The following is a 20,717-nucleotide window of genomic DNA, read 5'->3' as shown; positions in this document are numbered from 1 at the left end:
CTTTCGAACAAATTCATTTTTTAATTCCAAAAAAGCATGATAAAGGTTTTACTCATTTTCGAAACATACACAATATAACACCTACAAATTATCTCTACAATACCACTCTGTTTTGAGCAACAGACATGCGAGACAACAACAAAGACAGTAAGTACAGTATGAAGATAGGCAGAAACTGCTTCTCCAATAGAATTCCCCGATCACGCTTGTAGGCGATGTCATGGCGACGCTGGCCAGCTAGTGCCGCGTTCAAGTGCTAGTCGGAACTAGGAAACTCGGAAATGTCCGACTTGCTAAATGGTTGTAGTTATAGAAGTGCCGCGTTCAACGAATCAGTAAGTTGGAAATATCGGAGTTTTCTAGTTCCAACTAGCACGTGAACGCGGCATCTGCTCATGCGCAGAAACACATCATCGTAACGGTCGTCTCGCGCCAAACTTCGCATGTGCAATAAAAAATAAAAACGTGTCAGTTTGTCACTTTCACGAGGTTGGAGTAATAACATGTTCAAATACTTAAGACATTAGCTCGAATCTAGGTTACGCCTTTAGATTTTGAAAAAATTAACAACTAAGGGAGAATTTGTAACTTCTCTCATTGACTTCTCAAAGCCCAAACCCCGACCTGGTCTGCTTGGTCTGCTTCGCAAGCGTTCCCGGAAGTCTCGCGATGTTGCGTGCGTCTCTGGGTTTAGAAACTCTGTGACAACAACACGTTTTTTGCGTCACCAAAATAGTAAATAGGGTCATCTGTTGCCATGACAATGTTCTTAATACGGAGGCTCACTCGGATGGTTTATGGAGCTAAAACGCGAAAGTCAAGCTAGCTAACAGGAGGCTAAGGTTTGCTGACGTGATAGTGCAAGCTAAAAACAAACTTGAAGCTGAAAGTCTCCCAATCGATTGCTAGTGTGCTAACTGCAGAGTATCAGCAGACAAACCAAAATGAGTCTGGATAAAGCAAAGCTATGCGATTCGTTACTAAATTGGGTAAGTTTTACAAAGTTAAATATGAATGCCAAGTTAGGTAACGTTAACTGGGATAGTTTGCTACCTAAGCTAGCCAGACTGAGTCGTCATCCAAAGCGACCTCTCGCTAGCAGTGAAATGTAGCTCAAAGGTGGCGATATTAAATTAGGTGTTAACAATTAAACGTAGATAGGCATTTGATCGTTAATAGTGCCTTTAACCAGCTCAAATTAAAAAACATACTTAGCTAGCTGTCACTATGAAATAAAGTTAGATAACTGTGCTAACTAGCTAGCTAAATTGTTTTGGTTGTCTACTGTCCACATCAGAAATTGTCTTCGTGGACAAGCTCCAAAGTTTCCAGCCAGCAACTGAGCTAGCCACTATCTAATGCAATCAGTACAAAGGTCTAGCCAAGCCCCAGCAAGCCAAAGTCACTCTCCTAGCTAGCCCCCAGCTGACTTTCTCAAGTTTAAAAACTCCGCCATGAACCCTCCAAATATAGGTTGGTTAGGCTATTTTAAAATTAGCTAGAAATGTGTAATGACCTCTTAACTTGCATTACAAACCACTTGCCAGCTAAATAGCTAGCTGAGGTCTATAATTTAGTGCTTAGCAAACACTTTAGCTGTACAGACAAACAGAAGTAGAATGGCTTTCCAGCACTTCTAGAAGCCACAATCAATCAAATGTATTTTATAAAGCACTTTTTTATCAACAGTTGTCAGTGATAGATACCCAGCCTAAAACCCCAAATAGCAGGCAATTTGCCCCACGTATTGGCAGTAGCATTTGCATTGGCAGTAGCATTGATTGTCATGTGAAGTAGAATAAATGAAGACTATTTTTAAAATAAAAATAATCACTAACAAATGTTCTTCTCATTCCTCATGTCCAACCCTTCCAGCTACAGACATTTCAGGTGCCCTCATGCACCAGCAAGCAGGACTTGACAAGCGGAGTGGCTATTGCACACGTTCTACACAGGATGTAAGGGCACAACCTGTTTTTTGTGTGTTTTGAGGTTGGTGATAATGGTGGTGGTGGGTTAACACAAATCACATCAAATTTTATTTGCCACATGCGCCGAATACAACAGGTGTAGACATTACAGTGAAATGCTTACAAGCCCTTAACCAACAATTCAGTTTTTAAGAAATAAAGTGTCAGGTAAAAAATAGATAAGTAAAAAATAAAAATAATGAAAGGGCAGCAGTAAAATAAAATAACAGTAGGGAGGCTATATACAGGGGGTACCAGTACAGAGTCAATGTGCGGGGGCACCGGTTAGTCTAGGTAATTGTGGTAATATGTACATGTGGGTAGAGTTAAAGTGACTATGCATAAATAATAAACAGAGTAGCAGCAGCATAAAAGAGGGGGTTGGGGTGGGGGGAGCAATGCAAATAGTCCGGGTAGCCATGATTAGCTGTTCAGGAGTCTTATGGCTTGGGGGTAGAAGTTGTTAAGAAGCCTTTTGGACCTAGACTTGGCGCTCCAGTACCGCTTGCCGTGTGGTAGCAGAGGGAACAGTCTATGACTAGGGTGGCTGGAGTCTTTGATCATTTTAGGGCCTTCCTCTAACACCTCCTTGTATAGAGGTCCTGGATAGCAGGAAGCTTGGCCCCAGTGATGTACTGGGCCGTACGCACTACCCTCTGTAGTGCCTTGCGGTCGGAGGCCGAGCAGTTCCCATACCAGGCGGTGATGCAACCAGTCAGGATGCTCTCGATGGTGCAGCTGTATAACTTCTTGAGGATCTGAGGACCCATGCCAAATCTTTTCAGTCTCCTGAGGGGGAATAGGCTTTGTCGTGCCCTCTTCACGACTGTCTTGGTGTGTTTGGACCATGATAGTTTGTTGGTGATGTGGACACCAAGGAACTTGAAGCTCTCAACCTGTTCCACTACAGCCTTGTCGATGAGAATGGGGGCGTGCTCAGTCATCTTTTTTTTTCCCTGTAGTCCACAATCGTCTCCTTTGTCTTGGTCACGTTGAGGGAGAGGTTGTTATCCTGGCACCACACGGCCAGGTCTCTGACCTCCTCCCTATAGGCTGTCTCATCGTTGTCGGTGATCAGGCCTACCACTGTTGTGTCGTCGGCAAACTTAATGATGGTGTTGGAGTCGTGCCTGGCCATGCAGTCATGGGTGAACAGGGAGTACAGGAGGGGACTGAGCACGCACCCCTGAGGGGCCCCCGTGTTGAGGATCAGCGTGGCAGATGTGTTGTTACCTACCCTTACCACCTGGGGGCGGCCCGTCAGGAAGTCCAGGATCCAGTTGCAGAGGGAGGTGTTTAGTCCCAGGGTCCTTAGCTTAGTGATGAGCTTTGAGGGCACTATGGTGTTGAAAGCTGAGCTGTAATCAATGAATAGCATTCTTACGTAGGTGTTCCTCTTGTCCAGGTGGGAAAGGGCAGTGTGGAGTGCAATAGAGATTGCATCATCTGTGGATCTGTTGGGGCGGTATGCAAATTGGAGTGGGTCTAGGGTTTCTGGGATAATGGTGTTGATGTGAGCCATGAGCAGCCTTTCAAAGCACTTCATGGCTACAGACGTGAGTGCTACGGGTCGGTAGTCATTTAGGCAGGTTATCTTAGTGTCCTTGGGCACAGGGACTATGGTGGTCTGCATGAAACATGTTGGTATTACAGACTCAGTCAGGGACATGTTGAAAATGTCAGTGAAGACACTTGCCAGTTGGTCAGCACATGCTCGGAGTACACGTCCTGGTAATTTGTCTGGCCCTGCGGCCTTGTGAATGTTGACCTGCTTAAAAGTCTCACTCACATCGGCTACGGAGAGCGTGATCACATAGTCATCCGTAACAGCTGATGCGCTCATGCATGCTTCAGTGTTGCTTGCCTCGAAGCGAGCATAGAAGTGATTTAGCTCGTCTGGTAGGCTTGTGTCACAGGGCAGCTCACGGCTGTGCTTCCCTTTGTAGTCTGTAATAGTTTTCAAGCTCTGCCACATCCGACGAGAGTCAGAGCCAGTGTAGTACGATTCAATCTTAGTCCTGTATTGACTCTTTGCCTGTTTGATGGTTCGTCGGAGGGCATAGCAGGATTTCTTGTTAGTTGCACACTGACATTTTGATTTGGGCCAGTTAACCACTTTGAATAGAGCCTGATCAGAGCAAATTCAATCATCTATTCAAAAGCCTTTTTGTAAAGTTAGCGGATGGGCTGTTAGTCTGTTTTATTTATATTCCTACGCTTGATAGGGAATAGGTCTACATTTCTCAAGGCCTTGGTCTGGCAGATTGTGCCTAGGTGTGATTTTGTGCAAAGGCTTGTCCATTTTAGGGTACTGTCTGTCCAAGCCAAATGACTTTCATACCTCATCTGCTGTAGTATATGTGTGCCTTTCTGTCCACACACACCAAACCACTCCACACCCCACACACACAGAAATGTATCTGTTTTTGTGTCGAACTGGAAACAAGCAGTGTTTTTATCTGAAGGCTAGTTGAATTGGGTAATGGAAATTCAATGATGCCTGTCTTTATATGATAACTCCATATCTGGCCTCAAGCAAGTTTCCAATGATGGCTTGCTTGTTGTGACATTCATTGAGAGTATGACATTAGGGAGTTTGCATTTTCCAGTTTAGAAATACTCTTGCCTGTGGCTTCCTGTGTATTGAATGTCCCTAGAATATGTCTTGTTAAGTGTTTCATCTCGTTAACAGAGACCCCTCCTGGTTTAATGAGGCATGGCTGGGCAGGATCAAGGAGGAGAGTGGGGACAACTGGCGCCTCAAGGTGCAGTATGAGACAGAAGGATATGACACAGTGCCTCTAGGTTGTCACCTAGGCAATTTAGTGACCACTGGCCTCACTGTTAAAGATGGTGTATTTTCACCAAGGCAAAGATGCCTTTATTCTCCAGCTCAGATTTATTTCATGTTCCTCCAGGTCAGCAACCTGAAGAAGATTCTTCAGAGCATGCTTGAGTACTACCATGATGTGAGTAAAGGCTTTCCCTCATTGATGATCAGAAGGAAGGGATGGATGGTATATGCACGGTTCCTGCATTTTCTTTTATGAGCTCAATCTCCTCCAGAAGTTCCTCAGTGTTTCCACCTATCTTAGTCCATTTGAAATGTCATTGCTATATGCATATATTTTCTCACAATCCCCCATTGTCTCCATCCCTCCATGAACAGGTGCTTGGCCACCAGGTAGCAGACAAGCACCTGCCAGACATCAATCTGATTGGGGAGTTTGGAGATGTGACTGAACTTGGCAAGCTGGTTCAGCTGGTGCTTGGCTGTGCTGTCAGCTGTGAGAAGAAGCAAGGTGAGCTAGCTGGGATAGAGAAGGCCCTGCTGGGTAACAGGAAGCCACCTATGGAGAAAATGCAGGATTAACTGGAGTTAAATCATAACAAATGAAAACAAATGTCTGTAGTTAGCCACAGGTTAATGCAATGACCTGATTGTCACATGAGTTGATAAACTGAGCATTCACTGGTTTGTTCCTACAAAGCCCCAACCATGTACTGTATACAGATTATGATAAAACAGAGTTTTAAAAGACAATGTGATCCTCAGAGGAACAAGCTAGTGGGTCTGATATGTGAATGCAGGAGAAACCGTTGCACTGTGTGTAAAGCAGTGTGTTTGAGTGTCTGGCTGTCAGATGTGGACGTGATATTCAGTGGACACTTCCTGTATGATGTTTTTTCTCATAGAGCAAATCCAGCAGATTATGACCCTGGAGGAGTCCGTCCAGCACGTCGTCATGACAGCCATACAGGAGGTGAGTGGTCAAAGCCTTTTGGACATTTTTCTTTTGTAGATCTGTCTGTCCTCTTGTGAGATTGCACCTAAAAGCACAATTCATTGCTCCCTGAAACCTTTCGATATTTAATAGAAATATACACTATAAAACAGGCAATAGCTCCATTATTGTCCTGCTTACCTCTATATTGACAATGGGTTTCACCATGTGATCTGTCTTTCTGGAGTTTGAACCAGCCATTGACTGTATTTTGTTGTTGTGGTGTAGCTCCTAGCTAAAGAGCCAACTGTTCCAGGAAGTCCTGAGACCTATGGGGACTTTGACTACCAGGTGGGACCCGCTCTCTTTTTACCCTGCTTCTCTGAATATATGGAACTTTCACTCCCCTGCAAGTTGGTTTTGTCTCTATTCTTCAATTGCTATCTCATTTACATGTCTTTTGTGGTCTCTCTCTCTCTCTCTCCCCCCTTTCGTGTTCTCTAGCTCCCTCTGTGCTGTCTATAACCTCCCTTGTGCCTCTCTCTGTGTCTCCAGTCCAGGAAGTATTATTTTCTCAGCGAGGAGGTGGAAGCGAAGGAGGATCTGGGCCAGCGCTGTCGGGACCTGGAGCACCAGGTGGGCAGAGAGGACTGTTTGTTAGTTAGCATGCGGAGTGTGTAACTGCAGCTCTTTGCCATGAGTGAATTGATCCTATTTATTCGCTTGGCTAAGGATTGTTGTCCAGTCTGACTGATTCCTCCTGATGGTTTGTTGTGTAAAATGTGCATAGAGAGTGATGGAGGACTCTTCTTTGTATCTGTCCCATTATGGCGTCTCTGAGTGCACGGGCAGCACCATTGGGGCCAACTCCATTTTGAAGAGTGGAGGCTGGTGGGAGGAACTATAGGAGGATGGGTTCATTGTAATGGCTGTTATGGAATAAAAGGAACAGAGTCAAACATGTGGTTTCCATATGTTTGTGTTTGATACCGTTCCATTTATTCCATTACAATGAGCCTGTCCTCCTATACCTCCTCACACCAGCCTCCACTGATTTTGAAGTAGTCAATTTTCTTCTACTATTTCTATGAGTTAGTAAACAAACTGAGCGGGTGCATACTGCCACCTGGAGTGTGTTGTTTGAACAGGTATAAAGCCAAGATTGGCGATGTACTGCCACCTGCAGTTATGGAATGTTTGCTCACAAATATAATTAATTGGCTGATCCCTCCTGATGTCCCGGATGGAATTATGTGATCCTTCCTTAACCCATATGAAGTCCCACCTAGTTGACTACTTCAAAATTGTGAAACTTCTCAATGGCGCTGTACATGCTAAAATAGGCTTTTTGGTACTAGAGTCCTCTATTATTCTCTATGAAACGGTGCTAACTGTGCTACTAATGCTGCCTCTGATTAGGCAATGTCATTGGGTACATATACTTAAGTCATTGATCCCCAATAATTACATTGCATTTAGCTTAGTATTTAGGATTTGAAGGCAATTACCACTGTGTTATGCATTCAGCACATTTCTTAATATGTTAACATATTCAACACATTAAGAATTTCTCAGTAGTTTTTGTAGTTCTTTACTTTCTCCCTGGTATGATGCTAAAGCAAGCCATTTGTCCTTAAAGTTCAGTGTAGGGTTTTGCTGTGCTCAAACTGGAAAGATGTCCAACGGGTAAGTAATAGATATTTTTAATATTGGAATGCCCGCTTGCCTAACCCACATAAACATAGTCAGGGTGGACGTTTTACCCTAAACCACCAAACAACATTCTTGTCCATGTATGATAACCCCAAGGATAGTTCCTCTTTCTCTCATCAAGCCTCACTAGCTTGAATCCTTAATCAACATCCCTTTCTGAACCCACTCTCCAGTCTCCCCACTTTGTAACAGTTAGTCAGACTGTCTCAGACCTCTGTTTTTCTAGTAATTTCTGTCATGAGCGCCTGGTTGTGACCTTGAGGGGTAATGCTAACAACTGCTCCATTGAGAAAGTGGCCCACCCGACTGAGAACATAGCAGACCAGCTGACTAACTGTGCTTTGATGTTTGTGCATGTGAAGTTACCACCAAACCCTCATTAAAAAAAACAACAACATTGCATGTGTTGCAAGAAATGTGCAGTGTCTGTTGCTGGATATGCGAGTGTGGCTCTTTTCTTTGCCACTTGTGGAATGTCTTTTTTGTGTTCAGCATTTTCATGAGTAAATGAGGTTTTTTGGGGGGGGGGCAGTGTTCGGCATTTTGAAGAATGTGTCTTTTTTAAAATCTGTGCTCCGCACTTTCTATGTCTCAATGTGTGACTGTTTGTTCATTTGTCTCTAGGTCTCCTCCCTCTCTAGCCTTGGTTACATGCCATGTGTGTCTGGTTCTCTCTCTCTGTGCCCTCTCCACCCCTGACTATATCTGTGTGTGTTTGATCCTCAGTTGGCAGCCGTCCTGGAGGAGAAGTCGTCCCTGCAGGTGGAGACACATTCCCTTAGGGAGAAGCTCAGCCGCTGTGAGCCACAGGACGCTTCCACCACCATCACTGGCAAGAAGCTTCTGCTGCTACAGAGCCAGATGGAGCAGCTACAGGAGGAGAACTACAGGTCAGAGTCATGCCCTCAACACAGACCTCCAGACTAAATACATTCTACTCTGTACCTGTACTCTTTTGATACAATTAATTGATCATTTTCTGTTTGCCCCCTGTTTGTGACACAGACTAGAGAACAGCCGAGATGACATGCGTGTGCGAGGGGAGATCCTGGAGCGTGAGGTTTTGGACATCACTCACCGCAACGAGGAGCTGACCAGCCTCGCCCAGGAGGCCCAGACCCTCAAAGATGAGATGGACATCCTCCGGTGAGCCCAGGGGGAGAGCAGCCTCTCAGTAGTCTGTTGTGGCCTCCTATCCTTCTCTCCTATCCTTCTCTCCTTCCCTTTCCTCTTGCCCCATCCTCAAAACGGCTTCCCCATCTCACCCTCTCACCTCCCACAGGCACTCGTCTGACCGGGTGAGCCGGCTGGAGGCACTGGTGGAGATGTACAAGCGTAAGCTGGAGGACCTGGGGGACCTGCGCAGACAGGTGCGTCTGCTGGAGGAGCGCAACACTGTCTACATGCAGCGCACATGCGAGCTGGAGGAGGAGCTACGCAGGGCCAACTCAGTCCGCACCCAGCTGGACACATACAAGAGACAGGTGGGCAGAGAGGGCTAGAGAATGGGGGAGGGTTAACAAAGGTGTGGAGATGGATGTGTGTATGACATAGGATGCTATGAACTCTCTTCAGACCCTGAATGTGTTTGACTCCCTGCTGTCAGGTCCATGAGCTTCACACCAAGCATTCATCAGAGGCACTGAAGGCTGAGAAGTGGCAGTTTGAGTACAATAACCTTCACGACAAGTATGATGCCCTGCTCAAGGAGAAAGAGGTGAGAGAGAGGACCTGAGACAACTCCTCTCCAGACAAAGATGTATTACTTACAAGGGCATGTCGTCAAAGTGGATATGGATTTAAAATCTGTGAAATTCTGAGGCAGTCACTTTGAAGTAGTAACATTAACATGATGTCTTCTAATTGCAGTCGCTGTACTCATAATATACAGGAGAATTCTCGCCTTACGGCGAGAATAGCTGTGCTACAAGCCCAGCTTCAGACGCAATCGTTAGGCAAGGGTAATATCAGTGTAGGAAAGGATGAAACAGCGTCTGTGCCACCAGTAAGTACAGACAGTAACGTTAGTATAAATCCCCCCGCACAGTCCCCGCAGCCGGACAACTTTCTCATGGCTTCTGGAGGGAAATACTGTTGGAATGCTCAACCGGTGTCGCTCATTCAGCCGACAGAAACCTTCAACCGGTTTTCCCCATTATGTAGCGAGTCGGAGTCTGAGTCTGAGTCTTCTCTAGTCTCTACTCCTCCCGTTACGGGGTCTGAGACTCCGAAGGCTCCCACCATTAGCTCTGACAAATTGAAAACCCTAGTCATTGGCGACTCCATTACCCGCAGTATTAGACTTAAAACGAATCACCCAGCGATCATACACTGTTTACCAGGGGGCAGGGCTACCGACGTTAAGGCTAATCTAAAGATGGTGCTGGCTAAAGCTAAAACTGGCGAGTGTAGAGAGTATAGAGATATTGTTATCCACGTCGGCACCAACGATGTTAGGATGAAACAGTCAGAGGTCACCAAGTGCAACATAGCTTCAGCGTGTAAATCAGCTAGAAAGATGTGTCGGCATCGAGTAATTGTCTCTGGCCCCCTCCCAGTTAGGGGAAGTGACAAGCTCTACAGCAGAGTCTCAGCACTTAATCGCTGGTTGAAAACTGTTTTCTGCCCCTCCCAAAAGATAACATTTGTGGATAATTGGCCCTCTTTCTGGGACTCACCCACAAACAGGACCAAGCCTGACCTGCTGAGGAGTGACGGACTCCATCCTAGCTGGAGGGGTGCTCTCCTCTTATCTACCAACATAGATAGGGCTCTAACTCCTCTAGCCCCACAGTGAAATAGGGTGCAGGCCAGGCAGCAGGCTGTTAGCCAACCTGCCAGCTTAGTGGAGTCTGCCAATAGCACAGTCAGTGTAGTCAGCTCAGCCATACCCATTGAGACTGTGTCTGTGCCTCGATCTAGGTTGGGCAAAACTAAACATGGCGGTGTTCACCCTAGCAATCTTATTAGGATAAAGACCTCCTCCATTCCTGCCATTATTGAAAGAGATCGTGATACCTCACATCTCAAAATAGGGTTACTTAATGTTAGATCCCTCACTTCAAAGGCAGTCATAGTCAATGAACTAATCACTGATCATAATCTTGATGTGATTGGCCTGACTGAAACATGGCTTAAGCCTGATGAATTTGCTGTGTTAAATGAGGCCTCACCTCCTGGTTACACTAGTGACCATATTCCCCGTGCATCCCGCAAAGGCGGAGGTGTTGCTAACATTTACGATAGCAAATTTCAATTTACAAAAAAAAAAATGGCGTTTTCATCTTTTGAGCTTCTAGTCATGAAATCTATGCAGCCTACTCAATCACTTTTTATAGCTACTGTTTACAGGCCTCCTGGGCCATATACAGCGTTCCTCTCTGAGTTTCCTGAATTCCTATCAGACCTTGTAGTCATAGCAGATCATATTCTAATTTTTGGTGATTTTAATATTCACATGGAGAAGTCCACAGACCCACTCCAAAAGTCTTTCGGAGCCATTATCGACTCAGTGGGTTTTGTCCAACATGTCTCTGGACCTACTCACTGCCACAGTCATACACTGGACCTAGTTTTGTCCCATGGAATAAATGTTGTAGATCTTAATGTTTTTCCACAAAATCCTGGACTATCGGACCACCATTTTATTACGTTTGCAATCGCAACAAATAATCTGCTCAGACCCCAACCAAGGAGCATCAAAAGTCGTGCTATAAATTCTCAGACAACACAAAAATTCATTGATGCCCTTCCAGACTCCTTCTGCCTACCCAAGGACGTCAGAGGACAAAAATCAGTTAACCACTTAACTGAGGAACTCAATTTAACCTTGCGCAATACCCTAGATGCAGTTGCACCCCTAAAAACGAAAAACATTTGTCATAAGAAACTAGCTCCCTGGTATACAGAAAATACCCGAGCTTTGAAGCAAGCTTCCAGGAAATTGGAACGGAAATGGCGCCACACCAAACTGGAAGTCTTCCGACTAGCTTGGAAAGACAGTACCGTGCAGTACCGAAGAGCCCTCACTGCTGCTCGATCATCCTACTTTTCCAACTTAATCGAGGAAAATAAGAACAATCCAAAATTTCTTTTTGATACTGTTGCAAAGCTAACTAAAAAGCAGCATTCCCCAAGAGAGGATGGCTTTCACTTCAGCAGTGATAAATTCATGAACTTCTTTGAGGAAAAGATCATGACCATTAGAAAGCAAATTACGGACTCCTCTTTGAATCTGCGTATTTCTCCAGGGCTTAGCTGTCCTGGATCTGCACAGCTCTGCGAGGGCCTGGGATCGGGAGAGACACTTAAGTGTTTTAGTACTATATCTCTTGACACAATGATGAAAATAATCATGGCCTCTAAACCTTCAAGCTGCATACTGGATCCTATTCCTACTAAACTGCTGAAGGAGCTGCTTCCTGTGCTTGGCCCTCCTATGTTGAACATAATAAACAGCTCTCTATCCACCGGATGTGTACCAAACTCACTAAAAGTGGCAGTGATAAAGCCTCTCTTGAAAAAGCCAAACCTTGACCCGGAAAATATAAAAAACTATCGGCCTATATCGAATCTTCCATTCCTCTCAAAAATTTTAGAAAAAGCTGTTGCGCAGCAACTCACTGCCTTTCTGAAGACAAACAATGTATACGAAATGCTTCAGTCTGGTTTTAGACCCCATCATAGCACTGAGACTGCACTTGTGAAGGTGGTAAATGACCTTTTAATGGCGTCAGACCGAGGCTCTGCATCTGTCCTCGTGCTACTAGACCTTAGTGCTGCCTTTGACACCATCGATCACCACATTCTTTTGGAGAGACTGGAAACCCAAATTGGTCTACACGGACAAGTTCTGGCCTGGTTTAGATCCTACCTGTCGGAAAGATATCAGTTTGTCTCTGTGAATGGTCTGTCCTCCGACAAATCAACTGTACATTTCGGTGTTCCTCAAGGTTCCGTTTTAGGACCACTATTGTTTTCACTATATATTTTACCTCTTGGGGATATTATTCGAAAACATAATGTTAACTTTCACTGCTATGCGGATGACACACAGCTGTACATTTCAATGAAGCATGGTGAAGCCCCAAAATTGCCCTCGCTAGAAGCCTGTGTTTCAGACATAAGGAAGTGGATGGCTGAAAACTTTTTACTTTTAAACTCGGACAAAACAGAGATGCTTGTTCTAGGTCCCAAGAAACAAAGAGATCTTCTGTTAAATCTGACAATGAATCTTGATGGTTGTAAAGTCGTCTCAAATAAAACTGTGAAGGACCTAGGCGTTACTCTTGACCCTGATCTCTCTTTTGACGAACATATCAAGACTGTTTCAAGGACAGCTTTTTTCCATCTACGTAACATTGCAAAAATCAGAAATTTTCTGTCCAAAAATGATGCAGAAAAATTAATCCATGCATTTGTTACTTCTAGGTTAGACTACTGCAATGCTCTATTTTCCGGCTACCCGGATAAAGCACTAAATAAACTTCAGTTAGTGCTAAATACGGCTGCTAGAATCCTGACTAGAACCAAGAAATTTGATCATATTACTCCAGTGCTAGCTTCCCTACACTGGCTTCCTGTTAAGGCAAGGGCTGATTTCAAGGTTTTACTGTTAACCTATAAAGCGTTACATGGGCTTGCTCCTACCTATCTTTCCGAGTTGGTCCTGCCGTACATACCAATACGTACGCTACGGTCACAAGACGCAGGCCTCCTAATTGTCCCTAGAATTTCTAAGCAAACAGCGGGAGGCAGGGCTTTCTCCTATAGATCTCCATTTTTATGGAACAGTCTGCCTACCCATGTGAGAGACGCAGACTCGGTCTCAACCTTTAAGTCTTTACTGAAGACTTATCTCTTCAGTAGGTCATATGATTGAGTGTAGTCTGGCCCAGGAGTGTGAAGGTGAACGGAAAGGCTGGAGCAACGAACAGCCCTTGCTGTCTCTGCCAGGCCGGTTCCCCTCTCCACTGGGGTTCTCTGCCTCTAACCCTGTTGCAGGGGCTGAGTCACTGGCTTGCTGGTGCTCTTTCATGCCGTCCCTGGGAGGGGTGCGTCACTTGAGTGGGTTGAGTTACTGACGTGATCTTCCTGTCTGGGTTGGCGCCCCCCCCTTGGTTTGTGCTGTGGTGGAGACCTCTGTGGGCTATACTCGGCCTTGTCTCAGGATTGTAAGTTGGTGGTTGGGGATATCCCTCTAGTGGTGCGGGGGCTGTGCTTTGGCGGAGTGGGTGGGGTTATATCCTTCCTGTTTGGCCCTGTCCGGGGGTTTCTTCGGATGGGGCCACAGTGTCTCCGGACCGCTCCTGTCTCAGCCTCCAGTATTTATGCTGCAGTAGTTTATGTGTCGGGGGGCTGGGGTTAGTTGGTTATACCTGGAGTACTTCTCCTGTCTTATCCAGTGTCCTGTGTGAATTTAAGTATGCTCTCTCTAATTCTCTCGTTCTCTCTTTCTCTCTGAGAACCTGAGCCCTAGGACCATACGTCAGGACTACCGGGCATGATGACACCTTGCTGTCCCCAGTCCGCCTGGCCTTGCTGCTATTCCAGTTTCAACTGTTCTGCCTGCGGCTACGAAACCCCTACCTGTCCCAGACCTGCTGTTTTCAACTCTTAATGATCGGCTATGAAAAGCCAACTGAGAGACCTGAGCCCTAGGACCATACGTCGGGACTACCGGCCGTGGTGACTCCTTGCTGTCCCCAGTCCGCCTGGCCTTGCTGCTATTCCAGTTTCAACTGTTCTGCCTGCGGTTATGGAACCCCTACCTGTCCCAGACCTGCTGTTTTCAACTCTTAATGATCGGCTATGAAAAGCCAACTGAGATTTATTCCTGATTATTATTTGACCATGCTTGTCACTTATGAACATTTTTGAACATCTTGGCATGGTTCTGTTATAATCTCCACCCGGCACAGCCAGAAGAGGACTGGCCACCCCTCATAGCCTGGTTCCTCTCTAGGTTTCTTCCTAGGTTTTGCCTTTCTAGGGAGTTTTTCCTAGCCACCGTGCTTCTACACCTGCATTACTAGCTGTTTGGGGTTTTAGGCTGGGTTTCTGTACAGCACTTCGAGATATTAGCTGATGTAAGAAGGGCTATATAAAATAAAATTGATTGATTGATTGAACACTTATAGTAGTATCACATTGAGTGCAATCTAATGTTATCCCAATGTGTTTTCCAGCGTTTGATCTCAGAGCGAGACACACTGCGGGAAACCAATGATGAGCTCAGGTGTGCACAGGTCCAACAGAAGGGCCTCAATCAACCAGGTGAGTCCATTGAACACAACTAACACCCTGAATCCTCAGTTTTTCTAAATAACAAGATGGTGCAGGTTTTTTTTTGGTCCTTTTGTGGCAGTTGATAAGACTACTGTCAAAGCAAATGTGATATATTTTCACCTGACATCTTGGCTCTCTCTCTCCCATTCAGGTGGATTATGTGAGGACTCTGGCACATTGGGAAACCTGGCCTCTGAGATGATGCCCACAGAGTTCAAGTATGTGAGAGTGTGTACACGTGAACGTGATCGCTTCTCTGTTATGTGTTATCTATCTGACCTATCAATAGACATACAGTGGTTCAGAATTCAATTGCTCATCAATGTGCCCCATATACATTTTCAACTGTAGGCTTGTTTGCTTGCGCTTGTTAGCATTTAGCTAGCGTCCGCTATGGGAATTCGCTAGTGCTTTGTTAGCATTTGTAAGCGTTTGGACAGAAATTATGCCCTTTGTGTGCACTGCCGTTAATACCGTAAACCCGGTATGGTTCAGGAACTATATGAATGTATGGAAATCTGGATACCGCCCAACCCTAGTGTTCAGCTGTGACAAATGGCAAAGATCTTATTCCTCAGCCACACTCTATTTTTAGAACCAGAATGTGCCATTGGCTCCATGAATAGAATGGCTCCCAGTCAGATGGCACTGCTGTTAAATTGGCTGAGGCGGAGTTGAATAGTTGTTTTGGTGTGTAGTGTACAGACCTTTGCCTCTCTGCCCCACTTCCCTGCCTTCTCTCTGTGACCCCATCCCTTCTGCTTCCTCCACAGGGAGACGGTGGTGCGTCTGCAGAGTGAGAACAAGATGCTGTGTGTCCAGGAGGAGAGCTACAGACAGAGACTGGTGGAGGTACAGGGTCAGCTGGAGGAGTCTCAACGCAGCCAGAACACCCTGGAGACACAAAACAGGTGTGTGTGTGTGTAGCCATGCGTAAAACAATTATAATCATCTATACGAATACCACTGCATCTCATCCACAAAAGTAAAATAAAGTGTTTTTAGTTATGCACATTGTGATTTGACTATGTATCAAGGTCAATCAGTGACAATATTAGTCACAGTATATATTGCCAGAGTTTCTGTTTTAGTGTCACCTTTGGCTAAAAGGAGGAGTGATCTAGCTAAATGTCAGCTCACCCTCTGGTCTGTGTGTTGAGTTGTGTTGTGTGGGCCGGAGCGGAGGATGGACAGCAATGGGCCAGATTGTCCCCCAGCTGTCCGTACAGCGTGTGTGGGGGCTGTTTTTCTGAGTGGACCGTGTGTGACGATGGGTCCAGAGTGTGGGAGGCAGGCAGGCATCTTCAGCAGGAGGAGGAGGAGAGCGTCCTGATCTGTGGAGTACGAGTATGGCTGAAGTGGCTCAATCTTCCCCTAATTAACCACAACACACAGAGAGGGCAGGGGAGTGGGTGGGCGGGACACCGCTAGAATGGATTAATGCAGCGGTTGATGTGACCTTGTATGCATCGCCAGCCTCTTCCACCCACTCACATCATAACCAGCTTAATGGTTTCTTCATTCTCTCTTCCCTTCCCCTGCTCTCCCTCCTACTTTTCTTATCCATTCCTCACTTCGTTCCATCTCTCTCATCTCTCCAGGTTGAACCAGCAGCAGATCTCTGAGCTGCGGTCCCAGGTGGAGGATCTCCAGAAGGCTCTTCAGGAGCAGGGCAGCAAGGCTGAGGATGTGAGTGGAGAGACAGACCCTCCTCCTCATTTACCCCTCCTCTCCTCCCCTAACATCCTCTTACTCCTGTTACCTTGTCCATACCAATCACTGTGTGGACCCAGTCTTCTCCAATCAAAGATGATAGTATACTGAAAATGTATAGGAATCAGGAATGGAAATGACCAATCTCTCTTAATCGGTTTACCGTCTATGGGTCTTAGTTCAAATATATATTTTGTTCTCTGTTTTTAATCATTTTAGGTAATTTGTAGTCAATATAATTGGAAAAAGAGACCTAGACCTCAATATAGTCCTTGGCCCTTGAGGACTGTTGTAGAGTGTATCCTTCTCTCCCCTCCGTTGACTGCCTGCCTGTGACTGTGCTCTCTGAGATTTTGTGTGGGAACATTAACCCTTGTTTGCTGTGTTGATACACCGTTAACGCCTGCCCCTCTGTCTCTCTCTGCCTGCCCCCACCGACTGACATTTTGCCAATCAGGCCATCGTAAGTATGGCCCATCCCTGCCTGGGTTCTGATTTGACTTTGACTACTTCAATTGTGTATTATGCTTATTATTTGTGTCTGTCTGTCAGAAGTCTGTTTCTCAGTAGTTTGAGTGTTGACTTACTTTCTTCCTCCCTGTTCAGTCCTCCTTACTGAAGAAGAAGCTTGAGGAGCACCTGTGAGTACTATTATCACTGATGCTTGTACACTGCTCCTGTGAAGGGAATATTATTATCGCTCTGTAGATTCTTGCACGTCCGGCTCCTCGATGCTTTTCCTCTGTCCTCCTGCCAGGGAGAAGCTCCATGAGGCCCACTCAGACCTGCAGAAGAAGAGAGAGGTCATTGATGACCTGGAGCCCAAAGCGGACGGCAACAGTAACCAGCCTCTTATTTCCTGCCCTTGGGAGCAGTGCTATCAAATAGTATCAATCTAAGAGCACTTTCAAGCTCTGAAAATGCTGTTAATATTTCCTCTTCAACCTCCCTCCTGTCAGTGGCGAAGAAGATCGATGAGCTGCAGGAGATCCTGAAGAAGAAGGATGAGGACATGAAGCTGATGGAGGACCGCTACAAGTGCTATGTGGAGAAGGCCAGGACGGTCAGTCAACACTCTGCCTGACACTAAACTCATCTGTACAGCACAACAGTGCTTGGCTGCCATCTTAAATCTGAGTTGCCGATATCGTAAAAGATTGTCATGCACATCGTGACATGGCTGAGAAATTCCACACCGGGTATATGTGTGTGTATGTGTTCATTGTGCAGGTGATCAAGACTCTGGACCCCAAGCAGCCGCCTCTGACTGTGTCCCCTGACGTCCAGGCCCTCAAGAACCAGTTGACTGAGAGAGACCGGAAGATCCAGCACCTGGAGGTAAGCGCCACCCTTCATTGACTGAGAGAATGCAGATGAGTGGTGCATTGTCTGACCCTCCATATGCATGAACAACTCCTCTGTGTGCAGCATGACTATGAGAAGAGCAGGTCCAGACATGACCAGGAGGAGAAACTCATCATAAGTGCCTGGTACAACATGGTGAGTAAGCAAACCTCTGTCCGAATGTGCCTAATCTACATAGTAAATTATTAAAGCAGTTGGCATTATATGGTGCTACAATGCAAGCAGTGCAATGACTTGTATAATGGTCTTGGTTTTTCTGGTAGTAAGACATTTACCTGTCTTATGTCTCTATTCCTCTCTCCCAGGGTATGGCCCTGCATCAGAAGGTGGTGGGGGAGCGGTCGGGTCCGTCCAACCAGGCCCAGTCCTTTCTGGCCCAGCAGAGGCAGTCCACCCACGCCAGGAGAGGCCTGGCAGCCCGCCACCAGCCCAGATAAGACATATCCACCCTGGGGGAGAATGTGCTGAGGAGAGTGGAGATGAGGAATGTAAAGGAGGCAAGACATTGTCTATATCTGAGTGTTCATTTCTTCTGTACTCCTACTCTCACTGCTCTGATGCCTTTATGTCTCATCTGTGTGTTTTGTGAAGATTGCTGCTGCTGCCCCCTGCTGGTCATTTCTGGTACAGGATGTTCTGGAGCGTCAGCGATTCAGAGCTACTTACTGCACCTTCAAGTGCATTCAAAGCTGTCAGGACTCATTTGAACAAAGATGAGAGAAATGGGTCTAAATGAGAGCTGGAATGAAGGAACATGAAGTGGATAGAAAAGCTGAGCAACTAATCCTTTGTCATAGATTTCTTAGACAATGTTTTTAGCTATAATGTATTATGTTTTCTAAAGGTTTAGATTAGGACATTATGAGAATCAATGCTTTAGAAGGCCACAGTGATGACGAAGATGGAAAGGGATGATTTATGCTGTCAATAGGGTAGGGGTCTTTACCTTCCCCTCCTACTACTTTTGATATATTTTCACCCTTATTGTCCGGTCCACTGTCAGGCTAAATAGATATTATCCTCTTACTGCGACTATGACATGGAAACACTAATAAGAGATGCCTATGGGTTGAGATCATGGTGAATTTGTACTATTTGTATTCATTTGTGCCCATGTCATTTGGATATTGTGGCTTGTGCTGTGTCTCTGACACTTTTAAATGTACATGGTGAGAGAGACTGGTGAAGCGCTAGAACAGGGGTGTCATCTGAATCTGGATTAATTTAAAAAAACTCTATACTTTTAAATGGCTAAAACCAAATTTGAAACTGTAGAAATGATAATGGACCTACATTCATATAGTTTCTTGACTGTCCAGCTCGCTATTAATCACCTAAATGAAAGCTAGACAGTGGGGGAGCATCAAATTCCAAAAACAAGGATGGAGGACAAACCTTTGCGCATTTTGATGGAGAGGAAATGTTGTTGAAGACCGACTGCGTCCCCGGGGCAAAATGAGTTTGTCACCCCTGATCTAGAAGAGCTCAATAATACCTCTACGATATAAAGGAACACTTTTTCTCTGCACACATAGTCATGACCTCTTTTTATTTCTGTGAATGTGTTTAGACTTTTCTTTCAAGCTGTATCATCTACTTGATTTCTCTTCATTTATTAGCTATTTTGTTAGTTATAGTTTGAAGAGCAGGAAGAATAGCTTTCTAGACATGTATTTTTGTTTTGTTCAAAATTAACCTCAGCATTTTATGTAGTTGTTAGTCTGTATAATAATGTGCAGCAAGGGTACACAGTTTACATAAAAGCACTTTTCCTCCCTTTTCATAATGGTTCAGTTCATTGCCTTGTGAGAAACTAGAAAAATGTCCCTGAATCTGTTACCCTATCTACTTTTAAAGACTGCACTTTTGTATCAAATTCCTGCTAGGAGAGGTATGATGTTCACATGTAATGGCAGAAGTTCTGAAAGACTAGCAGATATGGTCCTCTTTTATGTCATGACCATTTTACTGGAAGTATTCGCACAGACTATTGAACAAGCTTTTGTTTCAAGCTGTAATATGGGAATTTAATCTTTGAATGATTGACTAGATTTTCTGATGGACTACATTTGTTTCTTTTTAACTTTTAATGTATCCCCTCTAAAGAGTGAAACAGGGTGTTTAAGAATGATAATTGATTGCACACACCACTTTAGACTGATGTGAATGTAGGAAACGCTGGTGCTTGTGAGAACCTGAATGTGGGGTTATTGATTCCCATTTAATTGATATGCGTGGGCAAACTGGCCACACTGGATGTTATTGTGTAATCCTGTAGAGAAATAAGGTTTCAAGCTAGCAATGGTATGTAGCTTTTCTCTCATTCTCAGCAGAAGCACTCAACTATAGATGCTTATGTTCACTGACACTGGAACTTAACTAGCTAATGAACAGACAATGTGTACTCTTTAATGTCATAATTTTTTAGAACTGACTATGTTCATTTTTACCTGACATTGTCTCAAGATGAACCTGTGACGGACAGCACTATTGTTGAACACTACATCTGATTACTTTGACAGTATCCGCTTAAACATGTAACTTCTCTTTGGTACCCAATCTGACTCATATCAGAGAAACTGCTCTCTGGCTTGTACCTAACCCTCTAAGTGTGTAACTACCTGTGCAATGTTATTTACCAGGCTATAAACCACGACTGTGTATACATTTAACTTCACTTAGTTTTTTACTCTTTAAGTAGATGTTTATTTGGTATTAAGTCAGGAAGTCAGACTTTTAATTTCAAAGTAGTGAATCAACATTCCAAATGAACTGCTATGTTCAAGCACTGAGATATTTTAGTCATTTAGCAGACGCTCTTATCCGGAGCGACTTAGTGAGTGCATATATTTTCATACTGGCCCCCCGTGGGAAACGAACCCACAACCCTGGCGTTGCAAGCGCCATGCTGTACCAACTGAGCTACAGGGGATATGGCCTGCAC

General features: G+C 45.0%; 1 protein-coding gene across 1 annotated transcript; it reads left to right on the top strand.

Annotated features, from left to right (window-relative positions):
* Nucleotides 1-824: 824 nt before the first annotated feature.
* Nucleotides 825-20,445, top strand: LOC311106045 (protein Hook homolog 2-like). Its single transcript, XM_084148324.1, has 22 exons — nucleotides 825-989; nucleotides 1,876-1,958; nucleotides 4,663-4,735; nucleotides 4,889-4,939; nucleotides 5,140-5,272; nucleotides 5,667-5,734; nucleotides 5,984-6,046; nucleotides 6,251-6,331; nucleotides 8,135-8,298; nucleotides 8,414-8,554; nucleotides 8,691-8,892; nucleotides 9,015-9,125; nucleotides 14,596-14,683; nucleotides 14,847-14,913; nucleotides 15,469-15,606; nucleotides 16,297-16,384; nucleotides 17,015-17,049; nucleotides 17,166-17,248; nucleotides 17,368-17,471; nucleotides 17,639-17,746; nucleotides 17,837-17,908; nucleotides 18,079-20,445. Exons 1-22 carry the CDS (start codon nucleotides 945-947, stop codon nucleotides 18,208-18,210), a joined length of 2,130 nt encoding a protein of 709 aa, XP_084004450.1. The 5' UTR covers nucleotides 825-944; the 3' UTR covers nucleotides 18,211-20,445.
* The last annotated feature ends 272 nt before the right edge of the window (nucleotides 20,446-20,717 follow it).

The sequence above is a fragment of the Coregonus lavaretus genome (assembly GCF_964263955.1).
Source record: "Coregonus lavaretus genome assembly, chromosome: 2".
NCBI lineage: Eukaryota > Metazoa > Chordata > Actinopteri > Salmoniformes > Salmonidae > Coregonus > Coregonus lavaretus.
Note: the sequence above shows the minus strand (reverse complement) of the source record. Positions and strands in the feature narration are given on the sequence as shown.

Coding starts and splice junctions, on each gene's coding strand:
- LOC311106045 (XM_084148324.1), top strand. CDS start 945: ATGAGTCTGGATAAAGCAAAGCTATGCGATTCGTTACTAAATTGG. Junction 14,914..15,468: donor ATGATGCCCACAGAGTTCAA/GTATGTGAGAGT, acceptor CTTCCTCCACAG/GGAGACGGTGGTGCGTCTGC. Junction 17,909..18,078: donor TAAGTGCCTGGTACAACATG/GTGAGTAAGCAA, acceptor CCTCTCTCCCAG/GGTATGGCCCTGCATCAGAA.